This window comes from Balaenoptera physalus (assembly GCF_965194825.1).
Source record: "Balaenoptera physalus genome assembly, chromosome: 11".
Taxonomy (NCBI): Eukaryota; Metazoa; Chordata; class Mammalia; order Artiodactyla; family Balaenopteridae; genus Balaenoptera; species Balaenoptera physalus.
The window spans coordinates 23,092,640-23,117,384 of NC_138896.1; the positions used below are offsets into that span (position 1 = coordinate 23,092,640).

A 24,745-nucleotide genomic window follows, 5' to 3' on the forward strand; every position below is an offset into this window, starting at 1 on the left:
AAAAACAAATCTAGATGTAGACCTTACACCCTTCACAAAAATTAAATCAAAATGGACCACAGACCTAACGGTAAAATGCAAAAGTGTAAAACACCTAGAAGTAACATAGGAGGAAACCTAGGTTACCTTGAGCATGGCAGTGACTTTTTAGATAAAACACCAAAGGCACAATCCATAAAAGAAATAAGTGATAAGCTGGACTGCGTTGAAATTAAAAACATCTGCTCACAGAAAGGCAATATCAAGAGAATGAGAAGACAAGACACAGACTGGGAGAAAAATTTGCAAAAGACGCATCTGATAAAGAACTGTTATTCAAAATAGGCAAAGAGCTCTTACAGCTCAGCAATAAGAAAACAATCTCGTTTAAAAATGGGCCAGAGGGACTTCCCTGGTGGCGCAGTGGTTAAGAATCCACCTGCCAATGCAGGGAACACGGGTTCAATCCCTGGGCCTGGAAGATCCCACATGCCACGGAGCAACTAAGCCTGTGCGTCACATCTACTGAGCCTACACTCTAGAGCCCGTGAGCCACAACTACTGAGCCCACGTGCTGCAACTACTGAAGCCCGTGCGCCTAGAGCCCGTGCTCCACAACAAGAGAAGCCACCGCAGTGAGAAGCCCACACACTGCAATGAAGAGTAGCCCCCACTCGCCACAATTAGAGAAAAGCTTGAATGCAGCAAGGAAGACCCAAACGCAGCCAAAAAAAAAAGGACCAAAGACTTTAATAGACACCTTACCAAAGAAGATATACAGATGGCAAATAAGCATATGAAAAGATGTTGCCATTATATGTCATCATGGAAATGCATATTAAAACAATGAGATACTACTACACACCTATTGGAATGGCCAAAATCCAGAACACTAAGAAGACCAAATGCTGGAGAGGATGTGGAATAACAAGAACTCTCATTCATTGCTGGTGGGAAGGCAAAATGGTACAGCTACTTTGGAAGACTGTGCAGCAGTTTTTTACAAAACTAAAAATACTCTTACCAGACAATCCAGCGGTTGTGTTCCTCGGTATTTACCTAAAGGAGTTAAAAACATGTCTACACAAAAATCTGCATATGAATGTTTATAGCAGTTTTATTCATAATTGCCAAAACTTGGAAGCAACTCAGACGTCCATCAGTAGGTGAAGGGATAAATAAACTGTGGTACGTCCAGACAATGGGATATTATGCAGTGTCAAAAAGAAATGAACTAGCAAGACTTGTAAAGACATGGAGGAACCTTAAGTGCATACTACCATGTGAAAGAAGCCAATCAGAAAAGTCTACATACTGTATGATTCCAAGCATATGACATTCTGGAAAAGGCAAAACTGTGGAGACAGTAAAAAGATGTGTTGCCAGGGGTTGGGGAGTGAGGGGAAGAATAAGTAGGCGGAAAATAGAGGATTTTTAGGGTAGTGAAACACTCTGTCTGATACTATAATAATAGACACATGTTCCTACACATTTGTCCAAACCCACAGAATGTAGAGTTCCAAGAGTGAATCATAATATAAACTACGGACTGTGGGTGATGATGATGTGTCAGTGTAGGTCCATCAGTTGTAACAAACGCACCACTCTGCAGGGGACATTGATAACGGGGCACGCTATGCATGTATGGGGGCAGGGAGTATACGGGAAATCGCTGTATATCCCCCTCAATCTTGCTGTGAACTTAAAACTACTCTACAAAAATAAAGTCTTAATAACATGTGAACGAGTGTTATCTAAATACCCAGCATCACAGAAAACTCTGCCTTCTTGTGAGAGGACTGTTTCAGTTGCAAGTTAACAAAACTCGAATGAATCTAGCTTTGGCAAAAGAGGTGTAACATGTTGATTTACCTGGGAAGGACAGGGGTGAGGCCAATTAGAGACATGATTAGACCCGGGGACTCAAACTTGTCATCAGACCTCAATTTCTCTTCTCTTTCACTGTTCCTGGGGAAGACAGACAATATGATCTCTAACCCCCTCACATTACCCACTTTCACAACTTTAGCGGAGAGATAAACATCTTTCTCACACTGACCATACATAAAGTACTGGAGAGGAAAGACTACCCTTGGACCAATCTCTGTTGCTAAGTAGATGTGGTACAACGTGTTAACCTGACTGGTCAGGCCTGGGTCATGTGATTTCCTCATCCCTCGGTTCATTATATTTCCTAAGTTATTTAAGGTCATGCTGATTATTAAACCATGTAACTAGTAAACAAAAAGACTTTTGCAACTTCTCAGAACCATAAGAAAATAAGTGAGAACATTAACTATTAGAACTGCTGGGTGTCTTTTTATTTCCTCTTCTTTATATTTCTACCTAGCCTTTTGCCTCTTGCAATCCCCAAATTACCTAGAAGACTGGGCTACCTTTCTGGGATCATAATTTTGCCCTGTATTCCTGTGGGAGGAACACAAAGCCCCTTTGAGCTCAGCTCTGATCTCTGCGCTCCTGGCTACAGCCCTGTGAGATGCCACACTTTCAGGGGGTTGCCAGAGGCCCCTTGTGGTGAGCACACTTCTAAGAGGGGATTCCCGCCTCCTGGTGCTCATGCACTTGTGTAATTCCCACCTTTGGAGTATAAGCTGGACCTAGTGACTCATTTGTGATAAGGAGAATACAGTGAAGTGATAGAGTTTTATGATCACCAGGGCACAGGAAATGAGGGACCGGACGTCAACTATCCAAAAGTCAGCTGTTCAAACCAGTTGGGGGAAGCACAGACTCCTTACGGAATCTGATGCAGAATGGCCCTGCACTCCTTTTCTACCTGAGGGGTTAATCCTCTAGATTTCCACCTCCACAATCCCTGTCAGCAGACAGGGTGATGAGGAGGAGACCAGCAGTGGTTCTGATCCTAGGTAGGATGAGCAGGAGATCTGGTCTGCAAAGAGGACGGGAAGTGAAGAAACAAGGGCTCACAAATCTAACACCCGGTGACCCAAACACTTCCCTAGGCCAGACCCTATGGCTAGAAAGATGAGGAGGGTAACAATCTCCAATCTCCCTGTGCTGCCCCCTCTGGCTCAGTTCTCCCTTTCTCTAACTCACAATAATGTCCCAAGAGCCCACAGAGGTGACACTAAATATATCTCTGCTCATCTCCAGAACAGAGCACCATGGCCACACACTCCTGGGAAGTCCTATTCTCTCGATATGTGTTAATTCAGTATGTGCAGCAGAAACCCCAATAACAGTGGTCTCACAGGATGGAAACCTGTGTGTGTCCCCCATGACAGTGAGGCAAGCAGTTCCAGGGCTGCTAGGGTGGCTTTGCACCAGGAGGATGTCCAAGCATCCAGGTCTCCTTGACCTTTGTTTTCTGCTGTCCCTGGGATGTTGCCCTTATTAGCATGACCCAACATACCTAAGACCATATCATTGGTCCATGAGCAACCAGGGAAAGCAGGAGAGGAGGGAAAGTCTCATTATGTATCTCCATCAGAGCTCTTGGGTGACCAAGTACATTGTCAATGAGCAGTAATATTTTGAAAGGAATCTTTTTCTGAGCAGTAAGTTTCAATAGTGGGCTGAAAATATTTAGTCCACCATGTTGTAAACCAACGTGCTCTCATCTAGGCTTTGTTGTTCTATTTCCAGATCACAGGCAGAGTAGATTTAGCATAAACCGTAAAGGGCCTGGGATTTGAGGAATGGTAAATAAGCACTGGCTTCAAGTTAAAGTCACCAGCTGCATTAGCCCCTAACAAGAGAGTCAGCCTCGCCTCCGAAGTTTTGAAGCCAGGCATTGACTTCTCCTCTCTAGCTATGAAAGTCCTAGATGGCATCTTCTTCCAACAGAAGGCTGTTTCGTCTATACGGAAAATTTGTCATTTAGCGTAGCCGCCCTCAGTAATGGTCTTAGCTGGATCTTCTGGATAACTCGCTGCAGCTTCTACATCAGCACGTGCTGCTTCACCTCACATTTTCATGTTACAGAGACGGCTTCTTTCCTTAAACCTCAGGAACCAACCTCTGCTAGCTTCAGACTTTTCTTCTGCAGCTTCCTCACCTTCTCGGCCTTCATAGAATTGAAGAGAGTGAGGGCCTTGCTGTGGTTTAGAATTTGGCTGAAGAGAATGTTGTGGTTGGTTTGGTCTTCTATTCAGAGCACTAAAACTTTCTCCATATCAGCGATAAGGCTGTTTTGCATTCTTACCATTCGTGTGTTCACTGGAGTAGCACTATTTATTTTCTTCAAGAACTGTTCCTTTGCTTTCACAACTTGGCTAACTGTTTGGTGCAAGAGGCCTAGCGTTCAGCCTATCTAGGCTTTTGACGTGCCTTCCTCACTAAGCTTAATCATTTCTAGCTTTTGATTTAAAGTGAAACATGTGCAACTCTCCTTTCACTTGAACATTTAGAAGCCATTGTAGGGTTTTTAACTGGCTTAATTTCAATGTTGTTGTGTCTCAGGGAATCGGGCGGCCTGAGGAGAGGGAGAGAGATGAGGGAACGTCTGGTCAGTGGAGCAGTCAGAACACACACAGATTTATCCATTAAGTTTGTTGTCTTCTATGGGAGTGGTTCCTGGTGCCCTCAAACAATTACAATAATAACATCAAAGATCACTGATCACAGACCAGCATAATAAATATAATAATAATGAAAAGTTTGAAATACTGTGAGATTTACCAAACTCTGATATAGTGTATGGTCAGGCCAGTCAGGATGGCTGTTCTCTTGTTCTCTTGTACATCCCCTGCCCAACCGGGGCCTGCTTCACCTATACCCTACTCACATGACTGACCTTCCTCCATACTTGCCCCTGGCCCTAGCTAGTGATTGTTCTTATCAGGGAGGATGTGAGGGGTGTGCCCCACTACTGGTTTCCCTGGTAACTAATGAGCCCAGGTGATGTCAATTCCCCTATAACTGGTAATATCCCCCCTGACCCCCGCACACGGTGGGGTGTCGCTCCAGGATCTTGCTTCAGATGTGTAAGCTTCCCCATCCATTGCACCACTGACGTCTCTGTTGCTGACTCCGAGCCTTTCTTCTGTCTTGAAGCTGGGCAAGCACAGGCCTTGTAGGCCTGCCGGGTGCAGCCCAACACTCAGAGACATGAAGTGAGCAAATGCTGTTGGAAAAGTGGCGCTGATGACTTGCTCACTGCACGGTTGGCGCAAACCTTCAACTAGTAAAAAATGCAGTATCTTCAAAATGCAATAAGACGCGGTACACCTGCACAGGTCGACACCAATTACTCGGTTGAACCTTTGTCTAAAACTCTAGGAAGGGAGGGGTGAAACCAAACAGTGTCTATTTCAGCTCCTTGGGGGAAGGTGTGAGATTACAGTGGGTAAAACTATTGTTCCCTTCTCTTTTCTGGAGCTCTCCCATCTCTCCCAGGCTGGCCATTCTGTGTAGCAGGAGACAGATGATCGCAGGCAAAACCCAGGCTTTTTCTCCCACCCTCCCGTCCTTCTTTCTTTACCATTAATATTGCCATCATCAGATTCCAATATTCCCATATTTGGATTTCTCTTGCAACCCCATTCACTCAACTCTGTCTCTACCGCGGGCACCGTCAGACCCCACAGGTTAGTGCTCAGTCCTGCACGCCCGCCCGCTCCTTGAGATGCCAATCTCGAGTCCAGGTTGTCACCTGTGTTTCTGACCGACTGGCTACAGATTGGATGTTCTAATGATCCCCCACTCGGGTTTGATTAATTTGCTAGAGCGGCTCACGGAACTCAGAGAAACACTTTCCTTACTAGACTACTGGATGTAACTCTGGAAGAGCCAGACGGAGGAGACACAAAGGGCAAGCGTGTGGGAAGGGCGTGGAGCTCCCGCGTCCTCTCCGATTGGGACACTCTCCCCAGCTCTCCGTGTATTCGCCAGCGCGGAGGTTCTCTGAACCTCATCATTTGGGGCTGTTATGGAGGCTTCATTACATGGGCGCGATTGATTACATCGTGGGCCATTGCAGTTGTGAAACCTCCAGCCCCTCTCGGCTCCCAGGACATGGGGGATGCGGTGGTACCGGAAATTCCAGCTCCCTATTAACATGATTGCTTCTCCTGGTAACCAGCCCCCATCCTTAGGTTCAGTCCAAAAGCCAATCGCTAACATAACAAAACACACCTCTGTGGCTCTCACCACTTAGGAAATTCGAAGGATTTTAAGAGTTTTGTGCCAGAAATATAAAATTAGGAAAATGAATGAATGTGTTTTCTTTTGTTTTCTTCCAAGTGTACGGGTTTATTGAGGGCATGGGGGTCTACAGGACAGCCCCAGGTGCCTGTGGAGAAGGCCTGCCATCGGCCTAGAGGGCCGCGGCCCCGCGGGCAGCCGGGGATGGGGTCTCCAAAACCTGGGTTTACTTGAAAGTGTGACTCTCCGCTCCGCCGCGCCCAAAGCCTTGGGGTCCGAACATGGCCCCGTAGCAGGGGTGGTTGCAACAGCGCTTGCCTTCATTCTCAGTGTGTCTCCTCCCCCGGAGGTCAGCGTCTTTCCACATTTCTCGCATTTCAGGCAAGGCCGATGCCAGTCCTTCCCCCAGGAGGTCACCCGCTCAGCAAAGTACACCTCCTTGTCGCACTTGGGGCACTTGGGCACGGTGGCGCCGGCTCCGGGGCGGGTGGCTGGGCGGGAGCACACCGGAGCGCGGGACTCGGAAAATGAATACGTCTCAATTCAATTTATCATAGCATCAGGATAAAATATTTAGGTATCAATTTAAAGAAAGTGTGCCACATAAGTACACTGAAATTATATAGTTTTTCTTAGAGTTTCCATCTCTTTGGTAAAGTATTCCTTCTGTCCATTCGTAGTATTCCTGAGCTCGTTATACTGCCTTTCTGAATTTTCTTGTAGCTTGTTGCATTTCCTCATGAGCTGTTTTGAATTCTCTACCAGTTATGTCACAATATTCCATGATCTTAAGTTTGGTTTCTGGAGAACTGTCCTTTACTTTTTGTGATGCAGTGTTACCGTGGTTCTTCGTGTGCTTGCTGGGCTGTTCCTCTGCCAGCACTGGTGAAGTGGGGAGCACTTTTCTGCTTGATTCTAACCATTCAACAAATTAGAGAGCAGAGGCTTTTCTCTTCTCTTCCAGGAGGTGGCGCTAGAGCACAGGTTTGGGGTTCTCCTACCTGTGTTAACACTGCTTGGCAGAGTTGGCACTTTCCACCCCCCATCAGGGGTGTGGTCCCGTGCCCTCTTATTGCTTCTTGTGCCTCCAGGGTTTTTGGTGCCTTGTTGCTGCCTGTGCCACTGGCATCGCTGCCTGGTGACCTGGGATAGTGGGTTCTTCCCTCGTGTCCGGGATCCCCTGAACCACGGGGGAAGAGGGGGGTGTGGGTAGCTGGGCTGGTGCAGGCACCTCTGCCATGTCCTGTGCTGTAAGGTTCTCCGGCTCTGCTGCTGTGAGTGGGTGGTTGGAGGGGCCAAAGTCATGGGCGTCTCAGGGGCTGGTGGCTGGGGTCCCAGGACCCACTTCTGCTGCTGCCTAGTTGCCTGGGGCCCTGGGCACTGCTGAGGCTGGAAGGCTGGATTCCTGTGTCGTGTTGCGGCTGCTGCTGGGTGTTCCGGGGCTTCCAGCTCAGTGGCCGCAGGTGGAGAACAGGATCGCAGGCTCCGCCTCTGCTCTTCCCTCGGTTCAGCCTCGTCTCTGTGTCCCAGTCCACCCACCTTTCCATGCACACTGTGTGGGATTCTCCGGAGTCCTGGTGTGTTGGGCAGAGTCACCTGTGGTGTGTCGTGGAAGTTTACTGGTTGTGGATGGAAGGCGGGAGACAAAGGCAGCTTTTCACTCCTCCGTGTGGCTGATGTGTCTCCTCCAGGTCCCAGTTTTATGTCCAGAATCAGCTGATTCTGTTCAGCTGGAGGCCTGGCTCAGCTGCAGCCTGTGGGGCCCTGGGGAGCCTCCCTGACCCCTGACCCCGAAGTCCTGGGTCAACATCAGGGCCAGAAATTAGATCTGAGTCCAGGACCACAGGGCCTTTAATTTCAGGTTTGGAAGTGGCTGGAGAGAGGCCTGAGGGATCCAGACAGCAGGTCCCTGTCTATTATTAGGTCCACGAAGGGGAAGAAGAGGCAGGACACTGGGGTGTCCTGGGCTCTTGGGACTGGGGAGGAGTGGAGAGGACCCTTGAAGCTTCAAACAGTGGCGGATTTGATGCCTGGACTGGAGGGGCCATGCTTGGTGTCCTTGGGTACGGTGTTGGGACGCCTGGGTCCTGGAGGTCTGGGGAGGGGGGAGGTCGTTTTCGTGTCTCAGGGAAATGTTAGGGGGACCCCCGGGCCCAAACTCATGGCTGATCTCCTTGTCGCCACTGTGGTCTCCAGGCTCCAGTCCACGTCCTGTCCTCTGCTCTCCAGGAACCACCTCCATGGCCACCAGCTGCGCAGGTCTTTTTCCAAAGGTCTTTAGCCAGTCTTTTTGGCACAGTGGTCCCCGCTGTCTTAGCTCACAGGGAGACAATGTCCAAGTAGCCCCGGGCTGTGAGCTGGGACGGACTCTCCCTTCCTTGAGTCTCCCTGCTGCCCCCCAGCATCATGTGTGTGTGGGGTGGAGTGAGGACTGGGGGTGAGGTTATTTCTCTGGAAGAGAGGAATTCCTTTAACCACCTCCCCTCTCTCCTTTTCTCTTTTCTCTTTCTTCCAGGTGTATTTGAGTTATACCATACCTGTAAGGACAGGAAAATACCTAAAAGTTAAGTATAATTTACCAGCAAAATATAGAGCTGACACCTGTGTAATTATCATCCAGGTGAAAAACAGAGCCTCTACCAGCGCCCAGGCCAGAAGCCCCTGTGCCTCTCCCCACACAGACCCCACCCTCCCTGCACACGTGTCCACTAAGTGACCCGCTCTGCCCCTCTCCTCTATTGTTCCTTCCCCTCCACTCCTGTTGGCCTCCATCCCTTAATGTCACTGTTTCCTTCCTCTCCTCACTTCTCCAGGAGCCTCCGCACTTCATAGGCAGATACCTTAGGGGATCTCCTCCCCCTCCCCCTCCCCCTCCCCCTCTTCCCCCTCTTCTACCCCATTCTAGGGATGGAGGTTCCAGAGTTAAGTCCCTGGAGGAAGAGTCTATAACCCGGGCAGCAGCTGGAAGAAGTGACAAGGACTTGGGGTTCAAGGTCCCACCCCTGGAGACTGAGGACACCCAGTATGTTTGTGGGGTCCACCCTGGACCTGGGAACCAGCTGTTAATGGCCTTGAAATCTGATCCTCCCTGAGGCCAAAGTCCTTGTTGGTTTGATGGGGAGAAAAAGGTCCGTGTCAGCATGTACTCTGGGTAACAATTCAGACTTTGAACTTGACACTGGATGAACTCCAACTTCTCTGCGCAGCACTGACCCACTGCTAGGAGCCCAAGGAAACCCTGGGCAGGTCTTTTGTAAGGGGGTTAAAGGGGAGCTCAGGTCTCCTGTCATCAGCAACTGTGGCCACACGGGGGCGCCACCACTCCGCCCTCTCCTATTCAGCACAGGGAAGGGAGAGGATGGGCTGTGGTCTGTGTCAGACAGAGATGGCTGCCCTGGAGGCTGGTCAGCAATGGGGGATGAAGATGCTGTCTGAGCAGCTCTGGGGTCGAGCTAGGGGATGGGGCGGGGATTAGAGGGGAGGAGAGCCCTGGAGCCCTGCCTTGTGTCTGAGGTTTCCATCTTTTCTCTCCACAGCCCATCTCTCCAGCTCATTGATGAAAACACTATGGAAAATTCAAAGTCGATAACTATTTCACTCCCTGTTCGTTTCTGGCAGATATTAATTTTTTTTTCATTTTAGTGTAGTTTGAGATTCACAAAAAAAGTAGCAAAGTTAGTAGAGAGTTCCTGTAAATCCCACGCTCAGTCTCTCTGTGATAATATCTTATATCACCATCATACATTTGTCACAGCTAATGATGCAATATTGATACATTATTACTAAACTCCAGAATTATTTGGACTTCATTAGTTTTTCCTTTTCCTGATCTACGCTCCTATCAAAGACACATTGTGTTAAGTCCCAATCATATCTCCTTCAGGCTCCTGTGGCTGTGACAGTCTCTCAGAGGCCCCTTGTGTTTGATGACCTTGATGTTTTTGAGTACTGCTCAGGGATATTGTACAATGTCCCTCTATTCAAGTTGGTTGACTGTGGCAAAGTATTTTGGGGAAGAAGACCACAGAGATGAAGTGACATTCTCCACACAACAAGGGTGTATAGTCTCCACTTGATTATCAGTAATAAGTTCACCTTATCACCCGGCTAAGGTACATTTCCCAGGTTTCTCCTTGTGAACTTTTATTTTTACTTCCCTACTTTCCATACTGTAGGAAGTCACTATGTGCAGCCCACACTTGAGGGGCGCTCTGCTATAAACATTGCTGTGCAGGGGTTTGTGCATATATAAGTTTTCAGATGAGTTGCATGAGGACTGGAGTGCTCGATAGACTGGATGGAGGGTCGATGTGTAGCTTTGTAAGAAACTGTTGACCATCATTTCTAGTGGCTGTGCTCCTTCGTATTCCTGCAGCAGTGAGTGAGGGCTTCTGTCGCTCCACATCCTGCACAGCACTTGGTATCAGCAGTTCTTGGATTCTAGCTATTCTAATAGGTGTGATGATACATCATTTTTTTTTTTTTTAAGGAAACAACTTAGTACTTTTCTTTTTTTTTTTTAATTTATTAATTTATTTTTGGCTGTGTTGGGTCTTCGTTTCTGTGCGAGGGCTTTCTCTACTTGTGAAAAGCGGGGGCCACTCTTCATCGCGGTGCACGGGTCTCTCACTATCGCAGCCCCTCCTGTTGTGGGGCACAGGCTCCAGACGCGCAGGCTCAGCAGCTGTGGCTCACGGGCCCAGTTGCTCCGCGGCATGTGGGATCTTCCCAGACCAGGGCTCGAACCCGTGTCCCCTACATTAGCAGGCAGATTCTCAACCACTGCGCCACCAGGGAAGCCCCATCATTTTTTTAAATTTACATTTCCTAATAATATATGATGTTGAGCATCTTTTCATATGCAGTTCCACTGATAGATCTTCTTGAAGAGGTGTCTGTTCAGACTTTCCTTCATTTTTAAATTGTTTTCATATTATTGAGTTTAAGCGTTCTATGTATATTCTAAAACAAGCCCTTCATTAGATATGTGAATTTGCAAATAATTTCTCCCAGTCTGTGGCCTGAGCTCTTCTACTGACATAACAGTATTCATTAATGCATAGATATATTTGGGGAGAAGAAAAATGAGAAATTGCCAACTGCAGTGGTTTCCAAGTAGAGGACTTGGGCAAATGGGGGATGAGAGGGAGAACATGAATTATTTATTTTGTATACCCTTGAGTACCTTTTCAATTCCCTTCTGTGTAGGTAAATATGCTTTCAAAAATTACATTAAAATCCCTTGCACTTGTAAAACACCTGACAGATCCTCTTCAGATCATGCATTAGGACACACATTCTCTACTTTGGCACCCAGAGTCTTTTAACTGAGCTATTCTGCCACAGAAATTCCATTACTGGAAAAGATGGGCTGGATTGTAGGGAGAATTCTGCTCACTGAAAATAGCTGAAAATGCCATGTAAAATATAAAAACCATCTTAAAAGCATCAAAGAGGTGACAAGGTCCTAATAAGTGACCACACTGAAAAAAGCAGGGAAAAATCCTGCTTGGCCTCCAAAGAAAACACGGTCCTGAGAAAAGGAGAAAAGGCTGTGTGAGTTCACTGCCCAGAGCTCAGGCACGGAGCCCAGCACATCCAGCTCTGTGCCCACAGCTCTTCACTTTTTCTGCCCACTTGCCTTCCTTTGAAAAATTTAAACAAAGCTTTTAAATTCTTATTATGATGTATATGTGTAACGTATAATATAGGATATAATGTATGTTCACTGTAAAACAAGTGATAAAGTGTTGAAAGTGATAAATGACAAAGTGAAAAGAATGTAATCCTCACATTTGGAGATATTTTGTTGCATTTTTCTTTAGTTTCTTATACATCCTCCTGTTGTTGGCCAAGAGCTGGAAATTTCTCTAAGCTGATCAGCCCAGACCTCAGTGGCCCCCACTCTGCACTCTCCAGATGCCATTTCCCAGTCAGCTCACTCTCACACCCCTGAGAGGGCTATTTCTCATTTCCTCCTTTCCCCTCAGACCCCTCCACTCACCCCCCACTCCCTGTTCTTAATGACGAGCTTTTTTTTTTCACTCAGAAAAAAAAAGGACTCAGGTGAGAATTACATCCTCCTCCTCCCCTATTCCCGCATCTGCACCTGTATCCTCACCTTCCCACCAGTGATGATGGATGGTCCCCTCCTGTCTAAGGCTGCCCCTCAGCGTGGGTACAGGATCCGACTCCATCCTCCCCTGTGTCCTCAGTTTCCCACTCTCTACTGCTCCTTCATCCCTGCCTACAAACATGCTGCAGTTCCTCCCATTAAAATTAATCAAACAAAACTAAATAAATCAAACCAAAATTCTCCCATAAACATCCACCACTCTGTGTACAGTTTCCTTCCAACTACTGCTCCATTTCTATGACTCTTCTTAACAGAACAATTCCTAAGGCCAAAGGCCATTCTCTCATCTACTAGGTTGTCTTTTTATTTTTAGCTCATGGATATATGCACGTAGTATTAAAAAGTAAAATACTTCTACAAGACTTGATATCTAGACTGATGTCCCCAATCTTCCATGTCCCCCGTCTCCTGAATCTCAGAGAGAAGCTGTTTTAGTTCTTAAGCTGATTCTCTAATTGTTTCTTCTATGTCTCTAAAAAGCATGCCTTTAATACTCCTTTGTCTTTCACTTTTATGTATCGTCTTTAGTTAATTGGTTTTTCTTTCACACACCTGTCTTCCCGAAATAGTTATAATTTATAATCATAAATCTATCAGTTTTGTAATTTTGATTAGCTTGGTGTGCAATATTTGCATTATTATGATGATGGAAATGCTAGTCACAAGTGAGCATTTAGTAGACTATGATAACTTTTCTTGAATGGATATTTAAGATTTTGCTGGAATAAATAATATCTTACTTTTGTTGTACTCTTTTTTTTTTTTAGTTTATTTGCCTGCTTTGGGTCTTCATTGCTGCATGCGGGCTTCCTCTATTGCAGCGAGTGGGGCTACTCTTTGTTGCGGTGTGGGCTTCTCTTGTTGCGGAGCATGGGTTCTAGGTGCGTGGGCGTCAGTAGTTGCAGCAGGCGGGCTCAGTAGTTGTGGCTCACGGGCTCTAGAGCGTAGGCTCAGTAGTTCTGGCACACGGGCTTAGTTGCCAACCACAGCACGTGGGATCTTCCCAGGCCAGGGCTCGAACCCTTGTCTCCTGCACTGGCAGGCGGATTCTTAACCACTTCGCCACCAGGGAAGCCCCATATTGTACTCAGTTTAAATCATTCTAAAACTCTGTGCAGAATCTAAGTCTTTCTGAATACATTCAAGCACCTCGGATAGTCCACCAACTTCACCTCTTTGCACACACTCTCCCACAGCCCTCAGTGCTGCCACACGGAGACTGGTTCCCTGCACACCTGGGGCAGGGTTGACGTCCCGTATCTCCTTCGCCTCATTCTGGGCAGCCCTCTGCCTCTATCTCCTACTGTATAATTTTACAAGGCTTCCCTGTTGCCTGGATCCCATGTTTCCCTGTTGTTGGTTTTCTCCACCATTTCCCCCGCACTTTGTCTAACAGTATCCTGAAGGAGGGAACATGGAAAGGAAAACATTGTAACTCTGAAATGTCTTAGGCTACCCTAGGACTTACTCTCATCTTGACTCAATATAGAACTCTGCGTTGGAAATACTGATTTTTTTCCTTAGAATTTGGAAGGCATTGCTTCACTGTCTTCTAGCCTCCAGGCCCATGTTTTTTGCCTCTTGAAGTTTTCAAGGTCTCTTCTTTTCCATCCTTTCTGCAATTTCACTGTGATGTTTCTTAGTGTCGGTCTGTTTTTATCTACTGCAGTAAGAGTTTGCTTAGGCCATTCCAGATGTCAATTTTTGTCTGTAAACTCCGAGAGGTATTCTTGAATAAAAATTTTTATTATTTCCTACTCTCCCTTATTTTTGAAACTTGTATTGCTTACTCGCTGGAATCTCTTGATTGATAGAGGAATATTCTTATAGGTCTTCTCTCCTCCTTGCCATTACTTTTCTATTCCTACTACTTACTGTGTGTATGACTGTAATTTTTCAATTCATCTACTGAATTATACACTTCTATGACATTACTTTTAATTTCAAAGAGCCTTTTTGGTTCTATGATGTTATATAATTGTATAGAATTCTGTTTTTGTTTCATATAACATATATCTTTTACATCTTTCAAATATTATTGATAATAGTGGTAGGGGAGCTGTCAGGTCTCTTGGTTATCTACTTTCATGATATCATGAACTTCTTCCTCACAGCACTTAGCTCAGTAGTGATTTACATTTATCTTTGTCATTTCTGTCCATCTCCCTCACCACAGTGCCTGTCGCACATCACCAAGGTCCTAACTGTTGTTCTTCATTTTTTCTCCAGTGTCTCCAGATCCTGATTCAAGGTGGCCTTGAAATATACACTCCTTAACCTCCTGAGTCTCCCCTTCTGTGTCTCCTCTCTCTGAGTCTCTCTCTCTGTGTCTGTACAAAGGGATCACATGTTGGGTGCCTCATGGGTTTGCTTTTTTTTGTAATTAATTAATTAATTTCTTTATTGGCTGCGCCAGGTCTTCATCGCGGCATGCGGGATCTAGTTCCCTGACCGGAGATCGAACCCGGGCCCCCTGCATTGGGAGCTCGGAGTCTTAGCCTCTGGACCACCAGGGAAGTCCCCTCGTGGGTTTGCTTTGAGAAATAAATTTGACCCTCTATGTAAATCACATGGCATTATTGCTTTAATTCTTTTTAAGTGTTCCCCTATTCATAGTTACCATCATTACAATGACTATAGCATTTAGACAGTTTCCATTCTTTGCTTTTATAAACCACAATTCAAGAAACATCCTTGAATATATATTTTTGAGAACATGTGTGATTATCTTCACAGGATAAATTTCTGAAAGAGAAATTACAATGTCAAAATGTAAACATATTGAAGGCAACCCTCCTACATTGTTGGTGGGAATGTAAATCGGTACATCCACTAGGGAGAACAGTATGGAGGTTCATTAAAAAAGTAAACATAGAAGTACCATGTGACCCAGCAATCCCAATCCTGGGCCTAGATCCGGAGAAAACCGTAGTTTTAAAAGATACGTGCACCCCAACGATCATGGCAGCACTATGTACAATAGCCAAGACATGGAAGCAACCTAAGTGTATAAGGACAGATGAATGCATAATGAAGATAGGATACATATACACAATGGAATATTACTCAGCCATAAAAAGGATGAAATAATGCCATTTCCAGCCACAAGGAAGGAAGTGAAACAGGAAAAGACAAGTATCCTATGATATCACTTACAGGTGGAATCTAAAAATGGATACAAATGAACTTCTTTACAAAAGAGAAACAGCCTCACAGACTTAGAAAAGAAACTTAACGTTTACCAAAAGGGAAAGGTGGTGGGCAGGGAAAAATGAGCAGGTTGAGATGAACAGATACACACTACTATTTATAAAATAATCAACAAGGACCCACTGTATAGCACAAGGAACCCTACTCAACACTCTACAATAACCTATATGGGAAGAGAACCCAAAAAAGGACATGTATACATCTATGCGTAGGTGAGTCAAGTTGCTGTACACCTAAAAAAACAAAACACCCCGCAACATTGTAAATTACCTATACACCAATACAAAATAAAAAATTTTTTTAAATGTAAATATAGTGAAATTGAGATGTTTTGCATACTGACCTTTAAAATTTTTGTACCAGTTTTCAGTCCCATAAATCTTTATGACAGTATATTCTCCCTAAATTCCTGTCAATACTCTACTCATACTATTATCTTTGCCAAGATGATAGATTTTAATTTATTCCCATTTCTTATTCCACATTTGCATTTTTCTTTACATTTATTTGTTATATATTTGTTTGACATTTGCACTTCTTATTTTCCAAATTGTTTTCTAATACACTTTAATTATGTTTTGTTTGGGATTTAGTTACTTTAAAACACTGAATTCAGGAAGGACAAAGCAGCCTCCAACATCAGAAACTGGTCTGACATTTACCTTAGGCCTCAGCGTTGTCAGAAGCTGGGCTGGTGCTCACCACGCAGCCGTGTTCTTCTCCTGTTGGACAGATGTCACCTCACAGAACATCAACATCAGACAAGGACACCCGAGACCATGATACAGTGAGAAAAAACAAGACCACAACATCATTTTGTCCAAGCACAGACCAAACAAGGCAGCACTGTGCACCTCACAATGTATCTAACCTCTCCCTGTGCTGATACCAGCAACCACGGCTTCTTTCCAATTACAGCTGCATCCTCACTCTAGTCTTCCCTCCTTACAGGGAAGATGCACTGAGATGCCCAGTCATAGAATTGCCCCCACTTCCTGACAACACCCAATCTAGAGTGAGCCCCTCCTCCATACGCCCTCCTCAACATCACCCAACCCCAGCCCACATCCTGTATATGTTCTATCTAACACCTCACACTAAGTCACCATGGTCCCCGATGGTGTGTCATCTCCCTCCTCGCTGCATCCAGTAATAAATCCAACTTGTTTGCCCACAGATTTTCTCCTGGTGGTCTTTGGCTGAAAAACATTGCTACCTGTTTGTCAATTTTTTTGTCTTTTTGATAGGGGCATGAGTTAGTATCTTTGTGAATGTCTGGTTGACATAGAGAAAATTTATGATTTTTTAGTGGTTTTTCATCTTTGGGCCATACAACTCTTCATTCCCCAAGTGTAAAAAATTCATATATTTTTTTTGTCTAGGAGAGAGGGGTCCAAGGGTGAAGGGAAACAGAATTGATTGAATTTGGGGGGAACGAATAGCAGGAGCAGTCAGTAAAGAATTCTAAGGTGGTAGATTCTAAGGTTTACATCTCCTGCTCTTTAATTTTAGAAGTATGTACAGCTCCTACAAGGTATTTGATATATGTTGTGTTGAGTAAATACTTTCTCTTGGGCTAAGTGAAGACTTCAGTGTCTGCTTATGTTTACCAGGTTAATGAAAAGAACAACAAGAGCCCAAGGTAATAAAGACAAGAATTAGCTCCAGCGATGGGCAGTTTTGAACACATATGACCTTAAGGTGATAAACCATGGTGTCCTTAATGTCTGAACACTCTAGTTGTTAAAATACATGTTAATGAAACTTTCTGTGCACGCTACATTTTAAGGATCTATCTAAGACCCACATAGACAAATCCATGATTTCCATATGAAGGTTATTTTAATATGCATCAACCTATGAGTCACACAGTATCTTTTTGGGGGAAGAGACTGGAAATTAAGAACATTATGGTTATGCAATGCCCAATAGGCTAGCTACTAGCCACATATGGCTATTTAAACCAAATGACATTAAGGTGCTCAGCACAATAGCCACTTTTGAGGTGCTAAATAGCGACCCGTAGCTAGTGGCTACCTGATTTTGACAGTACAGATATACAACAATTCCTTCACCACAGAACATTCTATTGGACAGGACTGCTCTTCATGCTTTCTGGGCCTCAAGTCAGATATACTGGACCCATGAAAGGGCCAATATTATTTCTCTTAGAGACGATGTCAGATTTCTGTCTGGGATATGAATACATACTTAGCTGGTGTGTAACAAAACCAAACTAGGTTATGAGTGGGTGTGGTGCCTTCAGGCACAAACTGTTTCCAGGTCCAAAGGGGAAACACCTGTCCCCCTACCTCCCTTCCCAGACTGAGGACACTCTCTGGCATCACTTTCTAGGGGGTGAGTTCTCTCCTAGAGGAGCCCAGGGGCAGGGCCCTCAGCTAAGTGTGGGGAGGCAAGGAGTCCAGCTCACGGAGAGGGATTCTTCAAAACGAAGAGGAGGCAAAGGCAAGGATCAGTTAGGAGATTTTCCCAGGTTTATTCGAACAGCAGTTCTCAGAGTGTGATCTGTGGAACCCTTGAAGTCACTGAGACCCTTTCATGAGATCCACGAGGTGGAACCTACTTTCATAGCATTACTAAGATATTATTTGACTTTCCACTATGTTGACATTTGCTTTGAGGTATAACTTAGCAGTGATGGAGACTACTGTAGCAAACGGCAATATAATTATTTTCACCACAAATTACTTGCAGAAAAAAAAAAAGCAGGTTTGCTTTAAAACATTCTGGTTGATGCATTACAAATTTTTATCTTTCCTTAATAAGCCATAATGCAAAAGAAAATGAAAAAGAATGTATATACATATGTATAACTGAATCACTTTGCTGTACAGCAGAAATTAACACAACATTGTAAATCAACTATATCTCATAAAAAAAACTTATAAAAATTCTTTTGTTTCCTAAATCATCCTTAAATCCACTTTTTTTATTTGGCCACGCCCCACAGCATGTGGGATCTTAGTTCCCTGAACAGGGATTGAACCCTTGAACCCAGGCCATGGCAGTGACAGCTCTGAGTCCTAACCACTGGACTGCCAGGGAACTCCCTTAAAGCCACATTTTAAAACTATCTTCTAAGATGACATGGGAAGTACCCATCAAGCACTTCTGCTACATTCCAAAGTACTATGTACCCATCAAGCACTTCTGCTACATTCCAAAGTACTATGTCCCAAGGAAAATCATTTGTGTGACCTGTACTACCCTCTTCTTCATGGAATACAATGTTTACTTGAAAGAATGAATGACACTGGAAGATCTATATAACTTAGTGAAACAACGTATTACTTTTTTAAAATCTTACGTTAGTACAAGAGACATTCAATGTGCAAAATAGGGTTATGGATTTTAACGTAACAGAATAGGAAATAGTTAATAATATTGTTTCAATATTTTATATTGAAAATAACCTTTGAGAAACTACCACTTGTGTAGTTTTAGTTTTGTATCAAAGACTAACATCCATGACTGTCTGAAAAGGTTATTAAAAATACTACTCCTACATATGTGTGGGCCTTTTTATTTTCATAGACTTCAATCAAAATAACGGATTCGATGCAGAAGCAAACATGAACATCCAGGGGTCTTCTAATGAGACAGACAAGAAAGAGAGAGACTTGCAACAATATAAAAACCTGAAAAACTCCACTTTTCCCACTACCGGGTTTATTTTGGGAAGTAGTTATTTTTAAATTAAATTAAATTAAATTAAATTAAATCATGGGTTATTAATATTATTCTAAATAAATTAATTTAAAAATTTTAAACTCTATTATTTCTACTTTGGAAAGTATCGATAGACGTATCCACATAAACAAAATTATCTTTGGGGTCGTCACTAGTTTGTAAGACTGTATAAATATTCTGACCACAATGTTGTGAAAATCGCTGACTACACAGTCCCCGGGCCAGGACTCAGGGAGACAGTGCGACAAAGAGCTCTCTGAGCAGAAGGAGCAGGGCCAGGCACAGTCCCAGGTCCCGGGAGGGCCAGGCTCTCAGGCTCTCAGGCTCTCAGGGTGTCAGGCGGTCTCTGGGGCGGGGACGCTCCGTGGTGGGGATTCCCCGTTCCCCTGAGTTTCACTTTCTCTCTCACAACCTGTGTCGGGCCCTCCTGCCTGGACACTCGTGATGCGGCCCCACTTCTCACTCCCATTGCATGTCCCGTTTCTGGAGAAGCCAATCAGCGTCCCCGCGGTTCCCGGTTATAACGTCTCCACCGAGGCGCCGGGACTCAGCGTCTCCTCAGATCCCAAAAATGCGGGTCATGGCGCCGCGAACCCTCCTCCTGCTGCTCTCGGGCGCCCTGGCCCTGACCGAGACCTGGGCGGGTGAGTGCGGGGTCGGGAGGGAACGGCCTCTGCGGGGAGGAGCGAGGGGACCCCGGGGGTCGGGGGAGCAGGACTCCCAGGGAAGGAGCCACGCCGCCGCCCCCGGCCCAGACCCGCCCCCTCACCCCGGTCCCCGCCTGTCCCTCCCTGGCTTCCCGCCCCCTCTTCTCTCCCCCCCGAGGTGCCGGCCCTTCTCCGACCTCCACACCTTTTCCGTCTCACGAGCCCCTCGCCCCCTCCTCCCTCCCGGCCCCGTCACCTCAGACCCGCGCCGGGAGGAGGGTCGGACCGGGTGTCACCTCTCCCCGCCCCCAGGCTTCCACTCCCTGAGGTATTTCTACACCGGGGTGTCACGGCCCGGCCGCGGGAAGCCCCGCTTCATCGCCGTCGGCTACGTGGACGACACGCAGTTCGTGCGGTTCGACAGCGACGCCCCGAATCCGAGGATGGAGCCGCGGGCGCCGTGGGTGGAGCAGGAGGGGCCGGAGTATTGGGATCGGAATACGCGGATCGCCAAGGACACCGCACAGATGTACCGAGTGGACCTGAACAACCTGCGCGGCTACTACAACCAGAGCGAGGCCGGTGAGCGACGCGGGCCCGGGTCCGGGTCACGACCCCCATCCCCAGGGACGGGCCGGCGTCGCCCCGAGTCTCCGGGTCCGAGGGTCACCCCAACATTGCGGGACCCGCCCGACCCCCCTACTTGGGAGGAAACGGCGGGACTTTACCCTGTTTCATTTTCAGTTTGGGTTTAATCGCTGCGGTTGGTCGGGGCGGGGTCAGGGTCTCACACCTTCCAGTGGATGTACGGCTGCGACGTGGGGCCGGACGGTCGCCTCCGCCTCGGGTACAGTCAGCACGCCTACGACGGCGCCGATTACATCGCCCTGAACGAGGACCTGCGCTCCTGGACCGCGGCCGACGCGGCGGCTCAGATCACCAAGCGCAAGTGGGAGGCGGCCGGTGCTGCGGAGCAACTCAGGAACTACCTGGAGGGCACCTGCGTAGAGTGGCTCCTCAGACACCTGGAGAACGGGAAGGACACGCTGCAGCGCGCAGGTACGAGGGGCCGCGGGGCCTCCCTGGTCTCCCCTCGGGCTGGAGCTGGCTTCCCACAAGGGGAGGAAATGGGGTGCCTGTGGGAACAGCGCCCCAACTTCTTGTCGGGAGAGGGAGGAATCCGCCCAGGTTTTCATATTCTGTACAAGACAGTGACTCACCGATGGCCTCACTTCTCTGAAAGACAGTTAAGGAATCCAGTCTCTTTGGGGAAGAAGCAGGAAACCATCCCTGAAATAACTGACCAGCGGCGCCCTTTGACCCTGACCCCCATCTTGTGAACCATGACTTTCTCTCTCAAGGCCTGTTCTCAGCTTGAGAACATGTTAGGAGGCCTGACTCCAGCTTTTCTGAGTCATTCAGCCTCCACCAAAGTCAGGACCATTGCTCTGTATTCTCCCCTTTACATGGAGCCTCCTACCTTGGCTTTCATCCTTATTCTAGAACTTTCCAAGGACTGGGAGATTTTCCCAGACTCCGGAGTCCAGGCTGGTGTCTGGTGTTTTTGCTGCTTCTTTTCAAACCTGTTGTGCTGTCCATTCTCAGGATGGTCACATGATGCTGCTTCAGTGGCCCATGAAGGTAACACTAAGTGTGAATTTTCTGATTCTTCTTCCTCAGACCCTCCAAAGACACATGTGACCCATCACCCCATCTCTGACCGTGCGGTCACCCTGAGGTGCTGGGCACTGGACTTCTACCCTGAGGAGATCTCACTGACCTGGCAGCGTGATGGGGAGGATCAGACCCAGGACATGGAGCTTGTGGAGACCAGGCCTTCAGGGGACAGAACCTTCCAGAAGTGGGCGGCCCTGGTGGTGCCTTCTGGAGAGGAGCAGAGATACACGTGCCATGTGCAGCACGAGGGGCTTCAGGAGCCCCTCACCCTGAGATGGGGTAAGGAGGGACATGGGGGGGGGTGTAGCTTCTTCTCAGATAAAGCAGGAGCCCTTCTGGACACGTTCAGCAAGGTCAGGATTCAAGCCTGAGATCAGGGCCCCTTCCCTTTCCTCCACAGAACCTCCTCAGCCCACCGTCCCCATCATGGGCCTCATCGTTGGCCTGGTTCTCTTGGTGGTCACTGGAGCCGTGGTGGCTGGAGCTGTGATCTGGAGGAAGAAGCACTCAGGTAGGGAAGGGAGGGAGGGATCTGAGTTTTCTTGTCTCACTGGGGAGTTTCAAGCCCAGGTAGAAGCTTGCCTGCATTTTTATTGGGCAGTACCACTCAGAAACATTGCTTGCCAGTCTGGAGACTGGCACTTACCCTTTTGTAAAGCACATGTGGAAATGAAAGACAGATTTTTTCACCTTCATAATTCCAGTTGGGGACCAGATTACCAGCACTTGAAGGTCAGAGAGGGAAGGTCCCTGCTGAGGACAGACCCCCCAGGAGGGCAGAAGTTGATCCAGTCCCCCCATATCTCCTTTCTTCGTGTTGCTGATCCTATCATGGGTTTTGGTCACCAGTTCTGGAAAGTTCTCTGTGGTCCAGGACTAGGGGGTTCCTTTAGGATCTCACAACTGTCTTCTCCCTGGCCTCTCACGTGATGTTTTCTTCTTACAGGTGAAAAAGGAGGGAGCTACGCTCAGGCTGCAAGTGAGTGTGGAGGGGGTGTGACTCCTGAGACCCTTGTGAGGGCGCAGACAGGAGGCCATGGGGGGCTCACCCTCCTAAAGTTCCTTCTCTAGTTTCTCTCCTGTGGGTTCTGACCACGTCCTGGTTTTGTTCTCCCCCAGGCAGTGACAGTGCCCAGGGCTCTGATGTGTCTCTCACGGATCCTAAAGGTGAGACCCTGGAGGGCCTAGACTGGGAGAGGTGTTGGGGCCGAGGGGATTCCCTGGGTGGTGGGGATCTTTGAGCGGGACATTTGAGCATGTGGGGGGCTGTTGGGAAGGTCGGCACTTACATGACTGACCTGAATTTGTTCATGATTATTTTCTATCACAGTGTGAGACAGCAGCCCCGTGGGGACTGAGTGATGCACGGTCTAACTTTGTGGCTTCAGATCCCATGACTCCTCTTTCTGCAGCTGCATCTGAATGTGTCTGTGTTCCTCGTAGCATAACGTGAGGAGGTGGGGAGACTGGCCCACCCCTGCCCACCATGACCCCTCCCCACCCTGACCTGTGTTCTCTTCCCTGATCCACTTGCCTGTTCCAGCAGAGGCAGGGCTGGGCCACCTCGATCCCTGTCTTAACTTCGTGTTGCACTGAGTAATAATGTCTTACTTGCCTGTTGGAAATAAAATCTATATATGAATTTTGTTTTTTCTAATTCCTGCCATGAGGGGTTGATGGGATAGTAAAGGAAAGGATTCCTAAAGTTTGAGAGAGAAAATAAATGGAAGCACTGAGAACCTTCCAGATTCTGTGTGTTTGCTGTGCCGAGTCTGTCACAGGTGGGACATGACTCTGTGAGGAGCTGAGCGTGGACGCGGCCTGTGCCCACTCCATGCTCACTGCATCGTGGGCTTTGATGTGGTCACTGCTCTGCCAGGTCATCTTCTCTGTTCCTTTGTCCTCGTCACTTGAGTAGAACCTTGTCCCACCAGGACCTGTGATCTCAGAGGCTCAGAAATCACCTGGGCCTTGTACTGTCTCCAGGACTGTGGGCAGCAAGGGCTTCCTGTAACCAGGTAGCCTTGGCTTGGGCCTTGGTCCCATCCTCGGACCCTGTCTTTATCGTGTGTGTTTACATTTTGCTTATTTAGTTGTTGTTCTTGTTGGAATAATGACTTGTTTTTCATGTGCAGAGTTCCGGTCTTATTCTTCTCTGGGTGTCCCCATCTCTGACAGCAGCAGGAGTCATTTTGCCTGTCATTGTCCCCACAAGTCCAAGGGGGCCCTGCACACAGGATTCTCAGTAGTATCAAGAGAGCAATTTTCAGCCTCATCCAGCTCTTGCCCTCCTTCTAGAGATGTTTGCTGGATTCTTCTTTCCAACTTTTCCCCATCTTTTTTTTTTTTTTAAAAATTTATTTTTTTATTTTTATTTTTATATATTTTTAAAATTTATTTATTTTATTTATTTATTTATTTATTTATTTATTTATGGCTGTGTTGGGTCTTCGTTTCTGTGCAAGGGCTTTCTCCAGTTGCGGCAAGCGGGGGCCACTCTTCATCGCAGTGCGTGGGCCTCTCACTATCGCGGCCTCTCTTGTTGCGGAGCACAGGCTCCAGATGCGCAGGCTCAGTAATTGTGGCTCACGGGCCTAGTTGCTCCGCGGCATGTGGGATCTTCCCAGACCAGGGCTCGAACCCGTGTCCCCTGCATTGGCAGGCAGATTCTCAACCACTGCGCCACCAGGGAAGCCCTCCCCATCTTTTTAAAGGAACCAGATTCTGGAATTAGCAAAGAGAAGGGACCCAATAGTCTCTCATCTTGACTTAATTCTTGCTGGATTTCTCTCTTCTCTGCAGCCTGGCCCCTCTTCTGCCCTTAGATAGATCTTCTAAGCCTAGTGCTAACTCCAATCCAAACTGATGGATTTAGAAAGCAGAGTCTAACAGAGTCAGGGTACGTTGGAATATAGGACACATAAGTGCAGGATATTCTTTTCTGAAGCGAGAAGGAGCATGGTGTGTGGTGTGCAGACTGATTGGTGTGGGAGGGAGGAGAGATCAGCCCTTGTGAGAAAAGTACAGGCGGCATTGATGTCATTGCGAATGGATGTTGTGCTGTAGCTGCCACAAGACAGCATGTGGCCTGAGGTCACGTTAATAAAGACACTGTCTCTAGAATAGGGAGGTGCTCTACACTGATGATTCATTCAATTGATATTTTTGTGTGCCAGATACATGACACACTATTTTTGCATCTAGGAAACCTCAGGGAACTAACAACAGACAGAACTTGTCAGCCATGTGGAGTATATGT

At 46.9% G+C, this 24,745-nt stretch overlaps 1 protein-coding gene and 1 pseudogene across 4 annotated transcripts; one reads left to right on the forward strand and one right to left on the reverse strand.

Annotated features, from left to right (window-relative positions):
• Nucleotides 1–5,325: 5,325 nt before the first annotated feature.
• On the reverse strand, nt 5,326–8,347 carry LOC309638166 (cysteine-rich protein 2-like; annotated as a pseudogene). Its single transcript has 3 exons — nt 8,173–8,347; nt 7,645–7,724; nt 5,326–6,624 (listed from the first exon to the last, which is right to left on the reverse strand). The product of its transcript is annotated as a cysteine-rich protein 2-like (transcript).
• An 11,319-nt stretch (nt 8,348–19,666) lies between these two features.
• On the forward strand, nt 19,667–23,128 carry LOC309638917 (BOLA class I histocompatibility antigen, alpha chain BL3-7-like). Of its 3 annotated transcripts, none has more exons than XM_082415448.1 (8): nt 19,667–19,806; nt 20,122–20,391; nt 20,593–20,868; nt 21,490–21,765; nt 21,887–21,997; nt 22,433–22,500; nt 22,606–22,653; nt 22,817–23,128. In XM_082415448.1, the coding sequence occupies exons 1-8, from the start codon at nt 19,734–19,736 to the stop codon at nt 22,937–22,939; spliced, it is 1,245 nt and encodes a 414-aa protein (XP_082271574.1). In that variant the 5' UTR covers nt 19,667–19,733; the 3' UTR covers nt 22,940–23,128. The 3 variants fall into 3 exon arrangements, with proteins under 3 accessions (XP_082271574.1, XP_082271572.1, XP_082271573.1); XM_082415447.1 differs by having other exon boundaries at nt 19,719–19,806; nt 22,433–22,465; XM_082415446.1 differs by lacking the exon at nt 22,817–23,128 and having other exon boundaries at nt 22,433–22,465; nt 22,606–22,742.
• Nucleotides 23,129–24,745: the final 1,617 nt, after the last annotated feature.

Coding starts and splice junctions, on each gene's coding strand:
- LOC309638917 (XM_082415448.1), top strand. CDS start 19,734: ATGCGGGTCATGGCGCCGCGAACCCTCCTCCTGCTGCTCTCGGGCGCC. Junction 20,392..20,592: donor CTACAACCAGAGCGAGGCCG/GTGAGCGACGCG, acceptor GGGCGGGGTCAG/GGTCTCACACCTTCCAGTGG. Junction 21,766..21,886: donor GCCCCTCACCCTGAGATGGG/GTAAGGAGGGAC, acceptor TTTCCTCCACAG/AACCTCCTCAGCCCACCGTC.